General features: G+C 34.7%; 2 protein-coding genes across 2 annotated transcripts; one reads left to right on the forward strand and one right to left on the reverse strand.

Annotated features, from left to right (window-relative positions):
* The first annotated feature begins 372 nt into the window (after positions 1-372).
* Positions 373-10863, forward strand: LOC126708686 (uncharacterized). The gene is made up of 8 exons (XM_050408552.1): positions 373-638; positions 770-791; positions 3216-3272; positions 3358-3439; positions 9642-9737; positions 9836-9960; positions 10055-10073; positions 10170-10863. The coding sequence occupies exons 1-8, from the start codon at positions 536-538 to the stop codon at positions 10419-10421; spliced, it is 756 nt and encodes a 251-aa protein (XP_050264509.1). The 5' UTR covers positions 373-535; the 3' UTR covers positions 10422-10863.
* A 7367-nt stretch (positions 10864-18230) lies between these two features.
* LOC126709718 (brassinosteroid-responsive RING protein 1-like) lies at positions 18231-19083 on the reverse strand. The gene has a single exon (XM_050410049.1). The coding sequence runs from the start codon at positions 18931-18933 to the stop codon at positions 18436-18438; it is 498 nt and encodes a 165-aa protein (XP_050266006.1). The 5' UTR covers positions 18934-19083; the 3' UTR covers positions 18231-18435.
* Between the last annotated feature and the right edge of the window lie 3422 nt (positions 19084-22505).

Below are 22505 nucleotides of genomic sequence, written 5' to 3' on the forward strand. Positions count from 1 at the left end.
ACTAATGTGTGCCTAAACAGAATCAATAGCATCACTCTTGTTGTATTGATGCACACCTAGAAGGTCTTCCATGAAGCAAGCCCATCATAATTACGTGGATCCCACCCATGAAATTCTATAGGAGAAATTTATTATCGCGTGAAACTTGCCACCTAAGGAAATAATGTGAAAAAATGAAAATGCACTGTCTCTTGCACGCACAGAGTTTTGAAGAATTCGAATAGACCAATAAGAATCTGCCACGTAAGCAATTAGTATATAAAAAATACAAGAAAACAAAAAGTCCCACATCGAAAGTGGTGGGCCCCAACCTCCAAAAAGGTCCAAGTCAATTTCTCATTATTCATCTATTAGCTAGCTTAGGCCTTCAGCTTCCTCTCACTCGTTCCAATTAAATTTTTTTTTTAAATAAACGCTCTCTTCAATCTCCGCTGTTAAAACCTACCTTCTTCGTCAAGATCTAGGGCTTCGTTTCTTGTAGCTCACACTCAGAGCTAGCGAGCAAGAGAGAGAGAGAGAGAGAGATCTTACGGACATGGCGGCTTCTCAGGAGTACATGGACAAGATGCAGCTTCGCCAGAACTACCGGAATGTCTGGCACACCGATCTCATGGGCACCATTCAAGCAGACACTCCCTGTATACTCTCTCTCTTACTTTCTCTTTTTACAAACACAGATATACACTGTTTTGTATATATGTATGTATGTATGTGTAGGGAATTTCGTTTTTGCTGATACGGTTGTGTTTTCCTGTGTGTGTTTGTGCAGATTGCTGCTTTGCGTTTTTTTGGTAAGTGATATCTCGATCTCTTGAATTTGAATTTTGAGCTTGAACTTGTGGATCTTGATTGTGTTGTGGGTTTCTGAGGAGCTGTTTTGACTTTGACTTGGTTTTTTTGACATTGGTTGACTTCGTGAATTCGTTTTGATCTCTGTGAAATTTTTGAATGCTATTTGATTCCTGCTTCTTTGATGATATGAACGGATGGTTGGGTTTACTGACCATGGCATTAAGCGGCCGATTCAATTGAATTGCTACGTTAAAGTTTAGGAGTAATTTCTGAGTGATTGTGCTGATTTATGTTTGTTGTTATGATGTAAAATTGGGAGTATATGGTTTTACGAATTCTATTTGAATTTGGTAATGTGGGTATGTAAGTACTTTACTTTACCCTTTTGTGGTGAAGATGGAAGACAATTTCTATGCTGACACAACTCAAACGTAAAAGCAGTGAAACTGAGGCATTTATTTTCTTTTTCAAACTTTAATTCTAAGGCTATGAGTTCATGTTTTTGTCTGTTTGTGTAAGTGGTATGAAGAGCTTCTTAATTTTCTGATGTGTTGATTTTGCCTTGTTTTGGAAAGTACCATTACAACCATACCATTGATTGCTTATGTGGCATCTATAGAGAGTGGGAGGGCGTTATATTCAGTCTTCCTCCGCATACTTTCTGGACTGCGGTTTTAAATCTTGGATATCCTTTATTTGACACCATTAATGTAGTTTGGGCCAAAAAATTTTCACTCTTCTAGCTATTTTTCAGCTGACCTATTCCTTCTCTAAATGGCTGGATTGGAAACATGTTGATTCTTTAGTGAGATTATCTTGACTATAATTGAGGTACTTAACCGAGGTATTGTTGGTCTATTATTCAAGAATGGCCTTTCATGGACCCAATTTTGGAGGTAAGGGAGGACATTGTGTCTATTGTTGCAGTTGATTGCTTTGAGGTTTAGAGTGATTTGAAGATGTGTATTAACTCCTATGAAAGTTACTTTGAGGTTGGGAGGGTTTTTTGTAGTCAATGTTCAGCAATTGGGGAATTAGAGACTGTCCTCACTCCTCAGCTTAACTTCAATGAAAAGACATGCAATCTTGATGAGTGAAGTGTGACTTTGACACCCATTGATTTGTCTTGCAATGGCCTATTTTTCAGAAAATGACTAAGATATAATACGGGTGAGACAAGCTCATGGTTTAAAATCTCGCAAATTGTTAAATAAGAAATGATATCTTAACATATCATTGTCAGCAACAATATTGCAAAAATGTATGAAAATTTACTTTGAAAAAGAAAAAAAAAGGGTTTATTGACCTATATATACAAAAAATTTGGAAAATGATGGGATTGATAAGAAAAAAAAATCAGTTTTCATGAAATATGTTAACTAATATCTCAAATTTCAGCAATATCTCTCTGATATAATTGATATTTTCGAGAACAAACTTGGATAAGTTTATCTTTCACTCAAGTATGATGTTGTTTACAATTGTGACAAAGTGATACCAAAATTAATCATTAGGAAAGATTTGTAGACAACCTTTATTTTATCAGTCTAAAATAACTTGAGGTACTACATCTACATGTGTTCTTCACATCTTGATATACGCCAACATATATAACTAACACAATGACTTTGTTGAAAGCAACAAACACAACTCCTTTTTCAAACAAAATTTGGGTGCATATATGAAGGTGTGTTATCACTGAAAATTGACTGAATTGTTGCAAATTTGGATTTAAACTAAGCCACTAGCGTATTATATCTAGGCATGCATGGACACAAGTTGGCATGCATATGTATGTTCTATGTATATCCTTTGAAACAAGATTTATTTTTGGTATGACTGGTATAACTTCTGAATCTTTTAAACTAAGAAAACTAATAAATGGCTAAGGCCGCCTTAATATTGGGTCACTATTACCATGAAACATTTGTAAGGGATTTCTCCTTACTTTCTGAGACTTGAACTTGTAAGTATTTCTTCTATCCCAGAATAGATGGGGTGCTTTCCCCTCTGGGTTGTCCTGAATAAATTGGAGTTTTAAAATATGAAAGCAGTTATCCATTTAACTTCCCATTATTCTTAAACTTGAACCCACCTTTCTAGGTCCACCAAAGAACATTTTAGGGAAATTGTTATGTTAATTTAAAATCTTCCATTTGAAAACTTCCATCTATTTTGAAGTGAAGGGACTAGGGAGTATTATTATCATTACTTTTTAAGTTTTAGCAAATATATCAGTATGTTGCATTTCTTAGGCATTATATGTGTAAATCATGCTCTCTCTCTGCATTTTAGGAAAATGAAAACCCCATGTTTGTGTCAATATCTTAAGCTTGATTTCTGATAACAGACATGCTATTTAATTATCTTAAGCGTTTTTTCTCCCCTTGCAATGAATCTAATTTACTTTTGTTTCATTGTAGTGGGCCGTGTGTATCATACTTGCTCCGCAAACGAGCACTTTACAATGATATGTCAAGGTAATTGATGCTTTTGATTCCCTAAGAGTCTGATCTAAAGGCATGACCTCTCCATGCTAACATATTGTTCTCTTATATGTTGTAGATATGTATGTTGTGCTGGTTATATGCCCTGTAGTGGCAGGTGTGGAGAAAGTAAATGTCCTGAATTTTGTCTAGCCACTGAGGTACAGATTCTATTTGACTTTGGTCAGCAAGCTTGCTGTTTTAGCTGTTTGTTTAGATACATTTTTGTTTAACTAGCTATCTGTCTTATATTTGTAATAAATTATCAATCATCCATCATTTGAACCCTTTACCACGTAAAATTGAATTATATGTATAGTCAATGACTTTAAAAATAAGCAACACAGTCAATCATGAAGTTTCTTATATTTGCACATAGACAATACTTGAGTCAGTGTCTCTTTAACTGCAAATGCCTCTTGACATATCAGATTAATTACCAATGAGAAGATAGAGAAATGAATTTCAGGTTTTTAAAATAGCCAAAGGCATCACTCAACCGGAAATGTTCTGTATCCCAGCAAAAGCCATTGAAAATTCAACTAATAGCTTACCTTACAAAGCTACATGGAATCTTGGTTGTCTTTTGGCAAGATATTCTTGAGAATAACAATACAGTCTAATGCTTCATCAATGGTCCCAACTTCAATTCACCTTAACCCTTTCAATGTGAGAGAATTCATTTCATAACTTGAAAATATTAGCAAAATATGACATGACGAAAGAAAAAGGATAAAAAAGCATTGATTAAAATGATTATTTAGATGTTGCTTCATATAAAATTATGGATGATGTTTGTGGGTGTAGGGTCATAATTTGGGATCCAAGTCCAAAATGTATGAAGTTTTAGTCCAGTAAGCCCAATACAATTAATTTGTAGAGAATAGGTTGGAAACCTAGGTCTTAGCGAATCAGACGAGCGACCAACATGTCTAAGTGATAAAAAGAGAAAGATAACATCAGTTTCCTAGGGAGAGTCATCCTCGGATTTGGTTCGAGGAGGAGGTTGATTCCCTCTCCCTCCTTCGTCCCCCCCCAATTTTATACTATCTTCCTCCCATCTCCACCGTTTACGTGTAGATTTGGATTTATGGTGCTGATACTTATCCTATCAGCCCTTGTCGTTGGGAGTGGTTGTAAAGGCTTGAAAGCAGGGTTCAGTTGATTGCAGAACACTTAATGTATTGGCAGCAGCTTTCTCTTAGATATTTTCATGCCTTTCCTTGTCCTTTTATTTTTTCATACTTATCCTCCTTCGTGGAGTGGTTCAATGCGTCACTTTCAGACGGCTGATTGTCCCCTTTCTCCTAGGCCTGGCCTGTCCAAGGAGAAGTTCTTCCTTGGGCTGGGCCCCTGGCCCAACATATACATTGGTATAGGCTTCCCGGTTTATCACCCCCACAATAGCCCCTCGGGATTCTTTTTTTCTTCTTCCTAGGAGGAAAGGAGGATCTTGATGTGATAAAAACTCCTTCATGCCCATTTCACCCCATTTCTGACAACAAGATTATTTCCTATTTTACCCAGGCCACGTTCTTGATGTTTCAGTACACGAGGCGTGTCTCCATTAAGATCCTTGCGAAGTGACGCAGATCCAATGGTTTAAAGACCTCTTTGGAAATTGTGCGGGATTTATTTTTACCCATAACTCTCTCTTTGAAACTTGGGTGAATTAATTTCCACCAGATTTCGCCTTCTATATAAGACACCTTTGGGGGAATCATTCTCCCTCATTTACAGATTCTTGAGTTCTGTAGGAACCTCGAGTTCTTATTCCTTTAGGTATTTCCAGGGACCCCACCATGATGGTGATCAAAGTCTAGGGAATGAGGTGGCTTTGGATAAAGGTGAGGGCAAGGGAAACAAGCCCTCCTCGGAAATCAAGGATGCCGCCAAGATCCGGGATGACGCAGTTAAGACAAGGGAAGCAGAGGCCAAAGGCGTTCCTTCCTCTCAACCGAGCAAGAAGAAAATCACTCCTCCTTCAGTCAAGACCCGAAGTAGGTGTAGATCGCATCAGATTTTTGGTGCGACAAGGTTTGAGTCCCACCTGTTTCTCAGCCTTGATAGCAGAACACCCTGTAACTAGGAGAGGAGGGGTCCATCAAGTGTTCCCACCTCTTCTTCTTTCTCATTGCCGGTACCATCTACGCTTCCTCTTCTTTCTCATCTCCGGTACCATCCATACTAGCTCGATTACTGCTAGAACAAGATTGTGGATCTAGCGTCTCCGCTACTTCTTTTTTCTCATAGCCGGTACCATCCATATTGGCTCGATTGCTGCTAGAACAAGATTGTGGACCTACCATTCCTATGAGCTTTTTTTTTTTTTTTTTTTTTTTTTTTTTAGTTAGCTTTTGAAACAGGCTTGTCTAAGCCATTTTGTATATGATGTACTTTCCCTTTATTTAATAAATGAGAACTGCATTCTTACTTTATGAGTCTTTCCTTTTGCAATAATTGTTTCATGAATGAGTGTGTTGGTATTTTTCTCTCAAATAGGGCTTAGAATTGATGCTGTTGATTGTAATGAAAAGTTGTCACCCTGACTTTATCAAAACTGACAGTGGCACCCGACTGCTAACTTTGGATAAGTTAACTATGTAGGATTAATCAAGAAAATAACCGTGTGCTCTATACTGCGAACAGTGCAACCATTAAAGAGTGTAGAATTTGAAGTAAGTGATCTGAGGGGACCATCGTGTACTAGGGTTCTGTTTAATTCCTCTAAGCATCTGGTCCGAGGACTCAGGCATGTGTTAGGTTCTGTTTAAATAAATGATAAGATGACAGTGTAGTTAGTTTCCTCTAAACCTCTAGTTCGAGGAGCCATCCAGGATTCAGGTTCTGTTTAAGCACTTTATAGAGATGTTCTGGTGTTAATTTCCCCCAAGTATTTGGTCCGAGGACTCAGGCATGCGTTAGGTTCCGTTTAAGCACTTCACAGAGATGTTCTAGTGTTAATTTCCCCTAAGCATTTGGTCCGAGGACTCAGGCATGCGTTAGGTTCTGTTTAAGCACTTCACAGAGATGTTCTACCAACCCCACTTCGGATCATCTTTGATTCGTAGTGCCATCAATATGCACTATTCTGGACAAAGGATTCTATGCCGCGAGACCGTACTAATTAATTTCCATAAACATCTTGTGCTTCTGTCATTTCATTTGGCAAGGGTTTAACGGTCTTGGCCGCCAGGTCTGTGAGAAACTGGCCCTTGATGGAGGCATAAGACGTATATTTAATGCTGAAAGCCCCCAATATTGTTCCGCACGGAGCAATTCTCCGCGTAGCATGCACCATGGCAAAAATGATCTCTTCCATCAATGGTCGATACATCGTTGCATTGCTTCGGTATATTGAGCATTCAGTTCACTACAACACCAGGTTCCCCACAGACGGCGCCAATTGTAGGGTCATAATTTTGGATCCAAGTCCAAAATGTATGGAGTCTTGGTCCAATGAGCCCAATACAATTAATTTGTAGAGAATGGGTTGGAAACCCGGGTCTTAGCGAATCAGACGAGCGACCAACATGTCTAAGTGATAAAAAGAGAAAGATAACATCAGTTTCCTAGGGAGAGTCATCCTCGGATTTGGTCCGAGGAGGAGGTTGATTCCCTCTCCCTCCTTTGTCCCCCCCTCCCCTCCCATTTTATACTATCTTCCTCACATCTCCACCATCCACGTGTAGATTTGGATTTATGGTGCTGATATTTGTCCCATCAGCCCTTCCCCAAAGTCGTTGGGAGTGGTTGTAAAGGCTTGAAAGCAGGGTTCAGTTGATTGCAGAACACTTAATGTATTGGCAGCAGCTTTCTCTTAGATATCTCTATGCCTCTCCTTATCCTTTTCTTTTTTCATACTTATCCTCTTTCGTGGAATGGTCCGATGCGTCACTTTCAGACGGCTGATCGTCCCCGTTCTCCTTAGCCTGGCCTGTCTGAGGAGGAGTTCTTCCTTGGGTTGGGCCCCTGGCCCAACATATACATTGGTATGGGCTTCCCGGTTTATCACCCCCACAATGGGATTTTTGCTTCGATTCTAGTATTTTTGTGGTACAAATTCCAAAGTCTCAAGTTGAAGTGTGTGGCAGGCACCAATGATGTTGCATGTCATACACACTAAACCACTCATCATTCACTAACACTGGTGGAGGCCACACTTGTCCCTTCTTTGGGTTTTTGTTTGGGCCCCTACTGGCCTATCCTCTCCAATAAAAGACCATGTTGCTCCTAACCCAATAAGAGCAGTATGATTTAGAGGGTGAAGTAGACGTGGTTGACTAGGTTATGTTGGGTTTCCAAATATATCTTGACGCTAACCTACTGTCGCCCCTCGTTTTTCTAAAATGATTTTCCACACAAAAATGCTTTTCTCTAGTTTTCAAACACATCGCATTAAAACAAATGTTGTCACCCATTTGCATCACTATGATAATGATAATAACAACCAAGTCTTAGTCCCAAACTTTAGGGTCAGCAATCCTTAACCAACCCATTTACAGTACTCTTGATGCAAATACATTATGATGGAACATCCCAACATCCTACCCTAGAAACCCAAACCCAATGTTTAAATTTTTTTTCTTTTTCCATTAAGTGAAGATTGAGAATCAGTTAAAATGAGGTACCATTTTTTTTTTTTTTGAAGGGTGGGGGTTCTTCTTAACACCTTCTCCATGCATAACAGAACTTCTGAACTCATGTTTATGGTTTGAGACTTTTTTATACACATCCTCAACCTTCCAAAAAAAACCTTGTTTTCCTCTCTCAATAATCTTATCGCCTCCCCTTCCTCTCCTTCCCCCCCAAAAAAAAGATGGGGTGGAGATGGGGCCTCCATGATCTGACCCAGGCCTGTGCCATTGCCATCCCTAAATTTTAAATATCAATAAATATTTATTGTTGATTCTCTTCCCCATTTAAAATGTCAAAATTATTTATTTTTGATACTTTCTTGTTATGGTTCTTGCCTGTCGGGCACTGTAATGCCTGGTGCTGTATTGTAGAGATTGGTGCCAGTGCTAGACCAAATTATTCCTTCCTCTGAACTTATTAATTGAAGTTTTAAGATTTTATTAGAGTTAGATTTATATCATCACTTATTAATTCATCAATTGGAGGTCTGTTGCAGTGCACTAGGCCTTGATTTGGGCTATATCTTGATATTGTATGCCTATTTTTTGGCCAAAATAAGAGATATACTTTGTTGGAATTATATTCTAGAAAAGTTAAATAAAAGAAAAGCCCCAATCTTAGTGCTTAAATACTTCTGAAAATTCACTAATGTCGTTGTTTATCTCTTTTGCTTCCATATGTATGCTGTTAGATTAAATGATTAAATTCACCATCTTTTAACGGCTTAAACTTTTGAGACAATTTGTAATTTATCATTGTATTAGTGTAGGAGTCCTAGATCAAACCTTGTATCTCAGATTAAATAAATAAATAAATTCCCCATTTTCTAACCACTTAAATTTTTGGGATAATCGGTAATTTATCAATTGCCCTACCGTCTACAAAATAGGCACATGTTGTGCATAAAGTAAATGTGATAGTTTATACAAGCAACTCTCCTTTTGTAACATTCACTAGTTGTACGTATTATATAAATAAATAAAATGGAAAAATTATCTTATGAGACAGTCTCACAAAGCATCTCTTTCACATGTATGATCCCACACACGTGGGTCCCACATGTTGTGAGAGAGAAGTTTCATGAGATAGCTTTTCACGTTAATTGGGGTGTGGGGGGGGGGGGGGGGGGGATCCCTTGCTGTAGTCCATTATTTAATTATGGTGCATGTCTATTCCTCATGGAGAAGAATAGAGTAATTGATTTATTTATAAAAAAAAGTCCTACCTACTGCTCAAAGCTCCTACTTTTGTGGGGTATGAGAGAGGTCATAGTAGGCAGCCTTACCCTTAATTTGTTGGAGAGGCTGATACCCAAACTCAAATCTGTGACTTGTCACTTGTGGTGGAAGACTCTTGCCATCGCACCAATGCCCGACCAATTGAGTAACTTAATTTAAAAAATAAAAAAAATAAAAAAAAGAGAAAGAAGAAGCAGAAGAAGAGTACTGGACTGTCTTTATGCTGCATCAACAAAGCAATTATAGTTCCTGAGATTGCTCAGTTCTGGCTTTATGGCAATGTACTCTACCCTCTGTCAGTTATGGCTATTGATATTTGGGGCTCTCAAAAGTGATTACATCTTTCATTTGAAATCATTCATATAATGGATATAAATAGATGAAGGTTTTCTATTACCTGTGAACAATTTTCAAATTTCTGTGGTAGTCATAAAGATCCTCTGTTGCTGTAATTAATGGTATTATTATCATGTGTTTGATCATCCAGGTTTTTCTCTGCTTTGGAAATTCAGTGGCTTCAACCCGGTTTATGTTACAAGATGAGTTTAATATACAGACAACACAATGTGATAATTGCATCATTGTACTCTCTCTCTCTCTCTCTCTCTCTCTATGTGTGTGTGTGTGAGTGTGTGTTGAGTTTATTTGCAACTCTGTATACATTTTAACTCCTATTTTCAGGGTTTCATGTTCTGCCTACAACAACTTGCGTGCATCTTTTCCATAGTTGCAATGATTGTTGGAAGTAGTGAAATTCAAGAGGCATCTCAAATATTGTCTTGCTTGTCGGACATGGTATACTGCACGTAAGACTTTTCTTCCCTATTTCGTACTGATCTTTCTCAGTTAAGGTGGGTCAAAATTACTTACTGATTTTATGATTAATTTTCCTTTTTGTAGGGTTTGCGCTTGTATGCAGGTATGAAAGTGATAAAAATACATGCAAGTGGGAGAACATACGTAAGTATTTGAAATGAAATAACGTTTTATACTCGCTAACTGGGGTTATTTGCAGACACAACACAAGGTTGAAATGGACAAGCGAGATGGCAAGTTTGGGCCTCAACCAGTAATGGCAATACCCCCCATGCAGCAGATGTCTCGCATTGACCAGCCAATTCCTCCTTCTGTTGGATATCCACCTCAACCAGCATATGGACAGCCCTACGGTTATCCACCTCCTCAGGCTCAAGGCTATCCGGCTGCGGGTTATCCTCCATCTGCTTATCCTCCTCCTGCTTATCCACCTTCTGGATACTCTAGGTGATTTCATTGCGATGTTCCTGGTCAATTTCCTATTTCAGGTGATATTTTGGGTGTTGAAATGTTGGTCCGCAAGTAACATCACTGTGAAATCCTCTATCAATCAAAATGTCTCTGGACCAGGCACTTGTATTTTATTTTTATACTTGTTTGCTGAGGGGTGTTAGAAATAGTGATACATTTGTGTGTGGCTTGACCCCTCTTTTTTGCCAATTAAAAACAACAAAATTTTTAAATAAATCCTAGCTTCTTGTCCTTCTATATATTTCTTGTATGTTATTTCTTTTGCCTCTGGGTGTATTTATAGATTTGTGTATCAAGTATATGCATATACTTGTGTAACATGCAGCTGAGGAACTGGACTTGTGTTCTTGTTCAGTCGCTTATGCTGGAAATTGGAAACTTTGTTTCTGTAATAAATGTCATGAAATGTCTTTGCTCGTCTATTGCACTAAATATTGCTTGGCAAATTGGGAACATTGTTTATTTCTGCAATAAATGTCATGAAATGTCTTTGCTCGTCTAGTGCACTAAATATCGCATGCCAAATTGGGAACACTGTTTATTTCTGTAATAAAGTGTGTGCAACATATCTGCTCAACTATTCTTTAGACTATCAGTATTTAGTTATTTCCTTTGTCCCTCTTGATAAAATGTTGATTGCTTTGGGAGGTGGAAGGAATACCATTCTGAATGCTGGAGATATGTTTATACTGATTGCATGAAGGTTAGCTTGTCTTTCACTCTCCCAATCAATTGAAAGAATTGAACTTAGCAAATCATAGCCAAAATATAAGTAGGGATGAAGTTCTAGTCATCTTATAAGCAAACTTTGATTTTTGTGATTACTTCTCCTTCCAGTAAAATGATTACAAACTGGTAGAATTTGCGCATGGTAGTTAGAAGAGTTACACACAATGCCCTTCTGTTTGTTAATGGTTTATAGATATTGCATGCTATTTAATAAGTACCGGTTAAATATAAATTTCAATTCAAGTTCAAATTTACCTGGATCCCTTCCTGCAAAAATGCCATTATTGCAGCTTTAGTAATAGCGTTGCCAGTGCTGAAACTGTCACCCATTTAAAGTGTAGATGGAAGTGTAATTTTCTTCCCCTTACGTTCTCACTCTCTCTCTCTCTCTCTCTCTCTCTCTCTATATATATATATATATATATATTCCTGATCTTTCTTCAATCTTCACAGAATAAAATGGTCCACGCATAGTTTAAACAGGTGAGGCAAAAAATATGAGTTACTTAGCTAGAGCAATTGTATAATTTTAGATTTAATTATTATTATTTTTTATGGACAGAATAAAATGAGTTGAATGGCTTCTCTTTGCACTTATTTTAATTTTTGGTAAATGAAGCCCAGGGCTATTCTAAGGATCCATTTGGATATAGTTGAAAATTGAAAATTGAAAAACACTGTAGCAAAATAATTTTTAAATGTGTGAATAGTATCGTGAGACCCATTTTTAATAAAAAAGTTGCTAAAATGTGAAATTTGTGGGTCTATGAACAGTGCACACCGTGCATTGTTCACGGGAAAAGTCAAATATTTCAACTCAAAAAGAAAAAAAAAAAAGAAAACAACTGAAATGCAAAACGTGCGTTTGGGAAAACACGCTTCCCAAACGCACACTAAGCCTTCTATCTAACAATTTGACCTAGTTTCAAATAAGGATGCGGTTTGTTTTTCTTTTTCTTGAATAAAGAGGATTTTTACTTTATCAAAAATCAATTCGAAAGTATCAATAATAACTCAGATAAATTGTGTCAATCATCAAAGGGTAGTACAAACGGATGCTTTGGCCAAGTTAGAAGCGCAATCCTTCACCCATTTTGTTGTCTTTTGTAACCCGCCACCTGTGGTGGAGACTTTGTTAGCTTTTGATAAAGCTAGCATGTTTTGTAATAGACTTGTAAATTCCTAGTTTAATGTTTATATTGTGGTTTATCCAAAAAAAAAGGGAAGTACAAAGTAATAACTACTTCAATAGAAAAAGCTTAAACTATGAAGCAATTAATGAAATAAAGCAAAACTAAACTTTAAATGGATGTAAATAACCAGCTTCCTCCATAGTTATTCTAGTACCATAATTTTTATCAAATTATTTTCCGCAATTGTCGTATGTGACAGGCTGTAATTGATTGCTTGTTACTTTTATATGAACTTAATAATTTGTATATTTTGTGTGACTAACACTATACAAGAGAGAGCCTTTTATTTTATATAGACACACTATGTGTAATACAAGTAAAATGAGTGTAGGGCAAGTACAATAGTACAATGAGCCCAAGCCTAATAGGATGAATGAGATATAAAGTAAAAAAAGTCTTAGATATGCTTGTGTTGCTTTGAGATGAGTTTTTATTTATACTTTAAGGTCTTACGGTTATTTTTTCTCAATGAAATTTCATCCTTAATTTTTTACTGCACTTGGCATTAAGTTAATCTCTATGAATTATCTATTATTTTTAAATCTTTGTAATTGCAACGATCTTCTCACTTCAATTTTTATATTTTCAGTTATGATGTAGTCACATTATGTCTATGTTTTAAATATGTTAAACGATGTTATATTCTCTTTATATGTGTCATTTCCCTATGATGCCACTTATCTTTACTTAGGTTTATCATTGACACTATTTTTATCATGCTTCAATCATAGCTTAATATATATATATATATTTGTATTAGAATTACCTTCCGTTAGGTCTTATGGTAATCTGGATGACATATCACATATGTAGCTAAGGTAAGCACGCAAAGATCAAGGGAATAAAAATAGTAAGCTCAAAGAATGTGTGTGTGTGTGTGTGTGTGTGTGTGTGTGTGTGTGTGTGAGAGTGTGCTGTGCGCATGCATGATGCATATATTGGTTTACAATTCTTGACTTCTTGTTCTTGTCCAGATATACCTATCTCTCTACGTCTCTCTCTCAGAGGCTACAACACTGAGTAGTCAACTGAGGATGATTCTTTATCTAAACTAAACTCTCGCCCAATAGAACCTAAATCCAATGGTCGTACCAAACCCAGCTCAATTTTTAGTACCTACCCAGTTAGTTCATGAAACCTTATTTCTCACTACCTAATACGGTACTACCTATGCTGACATGACTGCCTGATCTCGATTCAGCCACACAAGTATTCATTTTTTCCCTATATGCCAAAGGTTTTGCCTGTACTCTTGAACTGTATTTGACAATTGACACCATCGCGTATACCCTTTAAATCGAACTCAATAAAGTTTCAGGGGACGACTAATACCATTTCTAGAACCTAGACACTTTTATTGGGTTCTCAAATTCTACACGGAAATAACTACGTCAAACAGTTCATTTTGGTAAAACCAATGAAAATGTTTTTCAGCTTTTCGTTTTGACTAATTTATTATTATTTTTTTGTTTTTTTTTTCTATCAAACCCGTACGTGCTCATATTTGATTATATACTCAATAATTGGACTTGTTCACACGTTTTGGCTTTGCTTTCAACAAAAATAAAGTACGAAGTACTGACCCAAAAAATTTCATCTCTATCTATAATTATATATTTTTTAATTGAATTTTTATACAATTGTTTGAGGTGATATGTTTTGATTATTGTAGGTTAGGAGTAACGCCGGTAGTAGGCCATGGGAAAGCGATGTTAGATATTGTTCTCAACTCTCAAGTCTTATTTAAAGCTTTAATAAAATGCTAAAGTTATTATAATAATATTATAATAAGTTTAAAAATTAAATAAAAATTAAGCAAACAATCTAGTGACATAAGAAAAATTCATTATTTGTTAACTGTAATATTGTGATGATATGTTTTGATCTGTCGGTGTAATTTAAAAGTCATGTTAATTGTGAGCTATATGAAAGTGGATATTACACCTAATTGTCAAGGCAATCTTACAAAGATTTTAGTTTGTATCAAACAAAAATGAAGAAATATTTCTAATTACACTTTTTTTATTTTCACATTTATTGAGGCGATATTCTTTTATTGGTGTACAATTTTAAAAATGACGTCAATGATGAGCCATCTGAAATTGATATTACACTTTGTTGTCAGAACAGTTTGCAAAGCTTTTAATTAACTTGCATTAAACAAAAATGAATTCAATAAATCCAGTCAAAACTATAAATTAAAAAAAAAAAAAAAAAAACTTTGACAGGTTTATAGGTGATATGTTTTGATTATTATACAATAAAAGTGATATTAATGATAAATCGTGTGAATGTGACTAATATCAATCTATAATTAACTATTCAAAACATTTTAAAAAATTTTGTGAAATTTCTTATATTCTAATTAAAATAAGTCAAGCTAATGTTATGAAGTTTGTTAAAAAAATTTCTTCCAAAGAAAAATTTGTTAAAAAATTTAATTTGCTTAACTCTTTTCTAATAGAAACCGGCTGTCTAAACCTTTTATATATATATATATATATATATGGTATTGAGGAAAGTTATTTTACCATGTTTCTAGAATGAAGCCTACTTTTAAGACCAAATACAATTAATCTTCTTTAAAATGAGAAAATTCTTAACACCTTCTTGATCCACATGAAGCTTCCTTTTAGTACCAGTCGTTTGTATCTATTCTTGTCATTGCTTCCTTTGAAAAATGGTGAGGCTTGCATTAGGAACTGTGGGGCTCAGCCTAGGAAAACAGAGAACAAAAAATGAAAAAGAAAAAGAAAGAATCTAATAAACGTGTACATCTAGAAGAATTAGGTATTTAATTTAACCAAACATCATTTAAAGAATTCCCACGTAGCCTCGCCTTTTGAAAGTTGAACTCCCACGGCAATTCATACATTATTTAACGTAAAAATAAATGGAAATTAAAAATAGGATTATAAGAACGTGGACTTATCTTTTAATTGCGCGCAACGTGGCATGACAAAAGCTATTCACGCACAAAAATTGTTATCTCAATCAACTCAAACTTAGATGTATGTTACGTGTTAAAACATTTATTGTTATTTTATCTAAAGAAATTGATAAGAATAAATAAATTGTTGTCTCTATCAATTGAAATTTAGATGCATGTTGTATATTTTGTTAAAACATTTATTGTTATTTTATCTAAAGAAATCGATAAGAACAAATAAGTTGTTTTCTTTGTTTAAAAAAAAAAAAATTCCAAAATATTGGATAAAATTTTATCCAAAAAATTTGGTAAACTACACATATCACTCCTATTGTACATCTTTAAAAAGTAGAATTATATTGTTAAGTTTGTAATTACACTTACCTTTGGTGATTTGTTTTATGAGATATTTATCTCTGTTATGGTTTTCTTTATGGAGTATTTTCGCTAATTTTATGTCACTAATGCCAACAATATGAATAGAAGAAAAAGATGGTTCTATCCCACATTTCTAATTCTCTTTCTAATTTTCTCTTTTAATATTCATTTGGGTTTGTGAATGTTTACAAGAGGTAAGTTTTTTTTTTTTTGAGCAAACAAGAGGTAAGTTTTAAGATGGAATAATATTTTTCTTTAATTTTGTCTCAATTGGCATTGTTGGTACTTGTCACATCATCAAATTATGTTAAAGCTGATGAAAATACCTAATAAAGTAGACCATATGGAAAGTAAATCCTCATTAAACAAATCATAACGGAGTTAAGTGTCTCAAAATAAAACAAAAAGAATAGTTTCACGTTTTAAAGGTGTATAACTATATACTAAATTGGTGATATCTATAATTTGCCCACATTTTTGTTGTATGGCATATTATTTGATATTTTTCATTAAAAGAACTAGATAATTTAGTGTTAGCATAACTTCTATAGTTTTTTGGGTTATGATTAAACTACGATCTTCTAGATTTTCATAATTGAAAAGTTATTATATAGTTTCTCAACAAAAAAAAAAAAAAAAACTCCGTTATGATTATTTTTTTATTATCAAGTCAAAAAAATCAATTGGTTTATTTAGTGTAGGTAGGGTTTGAATCACAAATTTCTTACATAAAGATAAGAGGCTTTATTAGTACTTTCTAGTGTTATAAATAGATGCATAAACATATAGGAATAAATGCTCGTCTTGATTTTCTATCAATATCATTTATTTTTGTGAATTTTAATTAACTCAACTAGTAAAATATTTCATTCTAAAAAAAAAACTAGTAAAATATTTTATTATCGAACAAAAAATCTGGGTTTGATTATATATAAAAGATTGGAACCCACAGCATATTTGTTGTTGTTATTATTATTTTTTTAAGAATCAACAACTTGCCTTCTCAAAAAAAAAGAAAAAAAGAAAAAAGAAAAAAGAATCAACAGCTTGTAGTTATTTTAGTTTTTTATCCCCTTTTTTTAATTTATTTATACAATTTGATAATACAGTGCAAGTAAAGAATAGCTTATTCACGACGGCAAATTTATTGTATGTCAATTCAGACGAAAAGATGTCTTCATTCATACTTCCTCCTCCCTGATATAAAAAAGAAAAATATATGCTTCCTATTTCATACGGTAACGATAATATTAAAGAAAAATGGCACGGCTTTGAACTTTTCAATTTGTTTTAAAATAGGGAGCATTCATGAATCATGACATGATTTTTTTCCCATGGGTTTTTTCACTATCAAACTTTTTTTTTTGGTCCCAAATTATACATTAATTTTCTAATATTTGTTTTATTGTTAAGTACTTAAGTCTAACGAAATTTTGCATTGAATCAGTTTACTTTGTTTAGAATAGAAAGGTAAATTAGTTTTTCAACATTAAATTTCATCACTTAACATCAAAATAGATAGGAAGAGAATCAATCGTGCATTTTGATAGTTCAAGAGATTCAGTGTAATTGGGATGAAATATTAAGATAAAAAAGTGTAATTTGTCCTTTTTTTTTTTTTTTTTCCTATTAAACTCAATTATTTTTATATATTATTGAATAAAAATCCGTTTATATAAAAAAGAAATTCATTAGTATTTAGTAAATGATAAATAACAAACATAAAAAAGAGCGGATAGGATTGGTTCAAATTTTATCCCAAAGAGAATGATTGAGAAAGAAAAAGGAAACACCATGCCTAATTAGATTCTCAAATTTCTCAAAGCACAGGAAACAGTACTCCCATGTTTCCCTGAAAACCCGGAGAACATCGTTTTATTTATTTTATATATGTTCACAATTTAATAATTAGATCCCACGAAACTTGCCGGTGGCAACATAGATTAGAACTATAAACACTAGCAACACTTCTGTCAGACTAGTACAACCACAACAACAAAAATCTTTGTACAAATCCCATCACACTTATATGAAAAACAAAAACAAAAACAAAAATAAAGAAAAACACTTTCTAGTTGTTGTAATGTTGTTGATAATTACATTATCAACTTTCTTTCAGTTCTCGCTCATTTGTTTCTTGTTTCTTGCTACGTCAGAAGCAAGAGAGACTCTACTCTCACTGTCTGTCCCCACAGGCAAATTTTAAAAGCTATTAAGACATATTTGTCGCCCGTGACCATAGCTTTGTCCCAATTTGGTCACCGATATGACCATGTCACATTCAATCATAATATTGCATTTGACAAAACACATTTAATCTCGCCATTGCAAACGTTATCACAACCCACTCATAACATAAAATTATTCATGAACCAAACCAATACTCCAAAAACTTCCTATAAAAAAAAAAAAAAAAAAATCCAAAAAAAAAAAAGAAATATAAATAAATAATCAATAACGAGAGCAATTGACATCCCTGATTTATGGAGACATCTAGATTCATATCTCAAAAAAAGAAAAAGAAAACTCGAATTATTAAATAAATAAATAAAGATCCGAATTTCAAAAAAAAATCATTATCCCAAAAGAAATGAAACTGTACAAATTACAAAACCATCTGATTTCTGATAACTAGACTCAAATTGTGAATATTTTTCGAATATATATACACATGAACCAGTCCAAATAACCAAAATCCTTTTTTTTTTTTTTTTTTTGTTTTATAATAATTTTGTAAACTAAGAGTTTCTAGTTAAATAGGAGTACTACAAACCAGTGGGAAGAGAATAATAATCTCCATAAAATTCAGGGATCCCAGAAGCAGCCCAGAGTCTCTCGTTGAAAGTTTCTTGCATATCATCAGGAATGAACGGTGTCCGACACAGCGGACACGTTTTCTGCTCGTATCCCATCCAACGGTCGAGGCAGCCTTTGTGGAAGATGTGACGACAGTTTGTGAGCGGTCGGATCTCGTCGTTGGGTTCGAAATCGTAGAGGCAGACAGCGCAGGACTCGGGCTGGTCGACCAGGTCCGAGAACTTCACGACGGGGAGGATTTCTCGGATAAGCACGGCCGACACGGAGTTGAATTCGGGGACACGTGTCGCCGTGTCCAGCAACGCAATGTCGGGTTCGAAGAAATCGGACAGACCCACGTAGTGAAACATGGTGTAGATGAGTTTTCTTAAGAAACCCAGAAAGGAAAGTGCATAGATAAAGATCTTTGGTAAGAGAAGCTCTGAATAACCCACTGGGAACCCCATATTAGAGAAACAAAGAAGCAAGATAGTTTTTGAGCTTGTGTTTGTGTATAGCTATAGTAGTAGGAGGGATTTGTTTCTTTTTGTGTTTTTTTATGGAAGCAGAGAGAGAGAGAGAGAGAGAGAGAGAGAGAGATGGAGAGGGGGGGAGAGAGACTGAGAGTGAGAGCTATATAAAGAGGCATGGAGGATGTGTAAATGTCAATAATGGGTCTGAGGTTTATTTTGAATGACAGTTTATGGTACTATTTCACTATTCAGCTGTCTTTTATTGCTGATGTGAGTACAAAAATCAAATGTAAATTGCTTGAGTCACTGAGTGTACGAAATCAATCGATTATTATGGCTGTGATTATAAATTGGACTTTTGTTTATCAAAAAAAGATTATAAATTGGACTTCTAGTCTCTTACAGATGGGGATGAGCCACCAGGGTAAAACTTTAGTATAAATTAATTACTTTTGGCCCTGGTTGGTGAGAAGTGAAAACAGATTTGGCTTTGATGTTGTTTCTATTTTTAAGGTTGAATGGATAGAAATAAAATACCTATTTCTATTTGCTTTAGATATTATGACAAAAATGTTCCTCAAAAAAAGAAAAAAAGAAAAAAAAGAAGAAGATATTATGACAAAACTGTAGATTTTGTGGAAAATGGTTTTGTATAATTTTATGATTTTGTGTAAATGGTTTCTATAACTGTTAAGAATAGATAATTATTTTTTCAATTGAAGATAGAAAATGTTAATGTCAACTAGCTTATTAATTAGTTTATTTTAAAAAAACGATAGGAAAGTTTGTTTTGCTTATCATAAGGGGAGATGGGGGATTTGAAACTAGTTTTCCCTCTATCTTCACTTAAATAAATACTAATTATATATTCTTACTTAACAGTTATAGAAATCATTTACACAAAATCATAAAATTATACAAAATCCATTTTACACAAAATCTACCAATTGTTATTTTGGGATACAAAAATTTAATAAGGCAATAATGCCACGTGTCATACCTAAGGCCGAGGAGGCCAATATAGTTTCGAGGAGTCTATACACTCGTACGGTAAAGCCAGAGAGGCGAGCCATAGCCACGTCAATGGCACATTACTAGAGGGGGCCAAACTATAGAGGAAGAGCTTCAGAGAGAGGGTTAGCCCTGACATGATTGGGGGGATGGTAGCTGCCACCACATTTAATGCACCCCACCAAACCCCTTGGCCGCATTTATGTGGAGAAGACCTCTGAATAGTGCTATCTTGGTTACTGTAACTCACAAAAGACTTGAGAGGGTGTCTGATGGGACAAACATTCGAGTAGTGGCCTGCATAATCAACAAATTGAGGGCTAAGATTAGCCAAAAGAGGCTATATAATGTGAGAGATCCTCTAGGGAAAGGGGGAGGTTCATCTGAGAATCTGAAAAATACTGGAACACACTAAGAAGAATATACTTAAGAGCTACTTTCTTCGGACTTTGCCGAGGAAGGATTTTTTTGCATAAAACCTGTTTTTCTGTGTTTTATTTCAATCTTTAATCCATTATAAGTGTTGTCCAACTCACCGAAACCTAGTTTTCAGCCCACTCTCTAAAAATTCTTTGTATTGGGCTCTTTGGACCTTAATCCTATTACCTTGTGGGCTTAGGATCCAAAACCTGCCTTTACAGATATAATATCTAAAACAACTAGAAATAGCTATGTTATTTCTAATACACCCCCCCCCCCCCACACACACACACAAACGTGTACATCTACCCATTTAACCTTAAAAATATAAGCAACATCAAAGCCAAATCTGATCTCACCAATTAATCATGGGGTTAATGTCAATTAGCTTATTAATTAGTTTATGATTGTAAATGTTACCAAGAAAAGGAAAAAAAAAAAGAGGAAAGTTTGTTTTGCTAACTATAAGGTGAGATGGGGGATTTGAAACTAGTTTTCCCTTCATGATAGAATTGGATAATGTAACTAAAAGTTATAAGGCTTTAGACTATAATAATGGAAGTTGAACTACCTCACCGTTTTGGGGAGTTAGAATACTAAGAGCTTATGAAGCAAAGGTAGGGGGTTGATAGAATGTTTAGTTGGTTTTAATTGTAATGTAATTCTTGTGGAGTGGGGGGGTTATGAACCCATGAGTAGAACTCACTCTTGAAAACCGGTTTATAAGGGAATGGTGCCCAAGAGCTTATAAACACATGGTTGAGCTTACACTTAATTCATGTGGGGCACTAAAATCATAACATATCACCACACTTCACAGCTGATGTCCATGATGGCCCACTCTAGTGACATTGACCCGTAATTTTAATCTAACCTTTAGGTCGCCCCTTTCGGGATTCGACCACAAAGCTATGCTTGCTTAATTAGGGTGGTGGTTGGCTCTAATACCAAATGTTACAAACTCATGGGTAGAACTTACACTTGAAAACTAGCTTACAAGAGAAGGATGTCCAAGAGCTTATAAACACATAGTTAAGTTTACACTTAATACATGTGAGACACTAGGACTGTAACAGGGGGGGGGGGGGAGGGGGAGCCGAGATTCAAGTGTTTAGAAAGGAGTTTCACGCATATATACCCTTATATTAGGTTAGGGTAGAATTTCTATCTTATATAAAAAAAAATGTTATTGCACAAATTTAAATTTTCCTAAAAAGTAAAAGGAAGTAGCCTTAATTTGTTTACAAATGCTTCTACTAGGTCATAGGTCGTATTCATTTGATTGATTTTTTATTTTTTTTGAAACAAGATAGAATTCTACTTTAGTCTAATCTAAATGTATATGTGTGTGAAACTTCCTTCTGGAGACTTGAACCCCGGCCCTTACCCCCCACACCCTACAAGTACTTATACTTGTGGAGTGATCGTCGCACCAAGAGTGTGCGGTGGTTTGATTGATTTAATTTAGCAGTAAACACTCACTTAATTAAGTTTAATTACTTAACGCTCAAGTTTATTGTCATCATACAAAAGATAAAAGTCTTATATCACACATTTAATGTTATATGTTATACTCTATGTATTGAAATATGCCATGTTTGGCAACATAACTCCTAAAGGTTCAAGCTTAATTAAGGATTCATTTTAAGTTCACTACTAAAGAAGATTAGAAAAATCCTCAATCTAGCTAGTCCGCGATTGTAAATAAACAAAGTTGTCTAAGAATAACTCATATTTAGTTTTTTTAATAAAAATTATTTATATTTGCATATTTGCTTATTTAACTATTACACAAGAAGGAGTCATTTTAAGTTCACTACTAAAGAAGATTAGAAAAATCGTCAATCTAGCTAGTCCGCGATTGTAAATAAACAAAGTTATCTATGAATGACTCAGATTTAATTTTTTTAATAAAAATTATTTATATTTTCTTATTTGCTTATTTAACTATTACACAAGTTGAGAACAAACATAATAATGCAAAAAGGGTAAAATAATAATAATAACTAGCCTCTGAGCACGCGCTCACGCGCGTGCTCAGAGGCTCTTCTATTTTTTGGGTAAGGATTAAATTAGAGCATTTATTATAATTTGGAATTATTATATTTTTCAATCACAAAAAAAAAACCTAGGAG

This window comes from Quercus robur, chromosome 12 (assembly GCF_932294415.1).
Source record: "Quercus robur chromosome 12, dhQueRobu3.1, whole genome shotgun sequence".
NCBI lineage: Eukaryota > Viridiplantae > Streptophyta > Magnoliopsida > Fagales > Fagaceae > Quercus > Quercus robur.

Excerpts from the sequence above, each read along its gene's own strand:
- LOC126708686 (XM_050408552.1), top strand. The coding sequence starts at position 536 with ATGGCGGCTTCTCAGGAGTACATGGACAAGATGCAGCTTCGCCAGAAC. Across the intron at positions 792-3,215 it reads TGCTGCTTTGCGTTTTTTTG|TGGGCCGTGTGTATCATACT; the intron begins GTAAGTGATATC and ends GTTTCATTGTAG. Across the intron at positions 3,440-9,641 it reads AATTTTGTCTAGCCACTGAG|GTTTTTCTCTGCTTTGGAAA; the intron begins GTACAGATTCTA and ends TTGATCATCCAG.
- LOC126709718 (XM_050410049.1), bottom strand. The coding sequence starts at position 18,933 with ATGGGGTTCCCAGTGGGTTATTCAGAGCTTCTCTTACCAAAGATCTTT.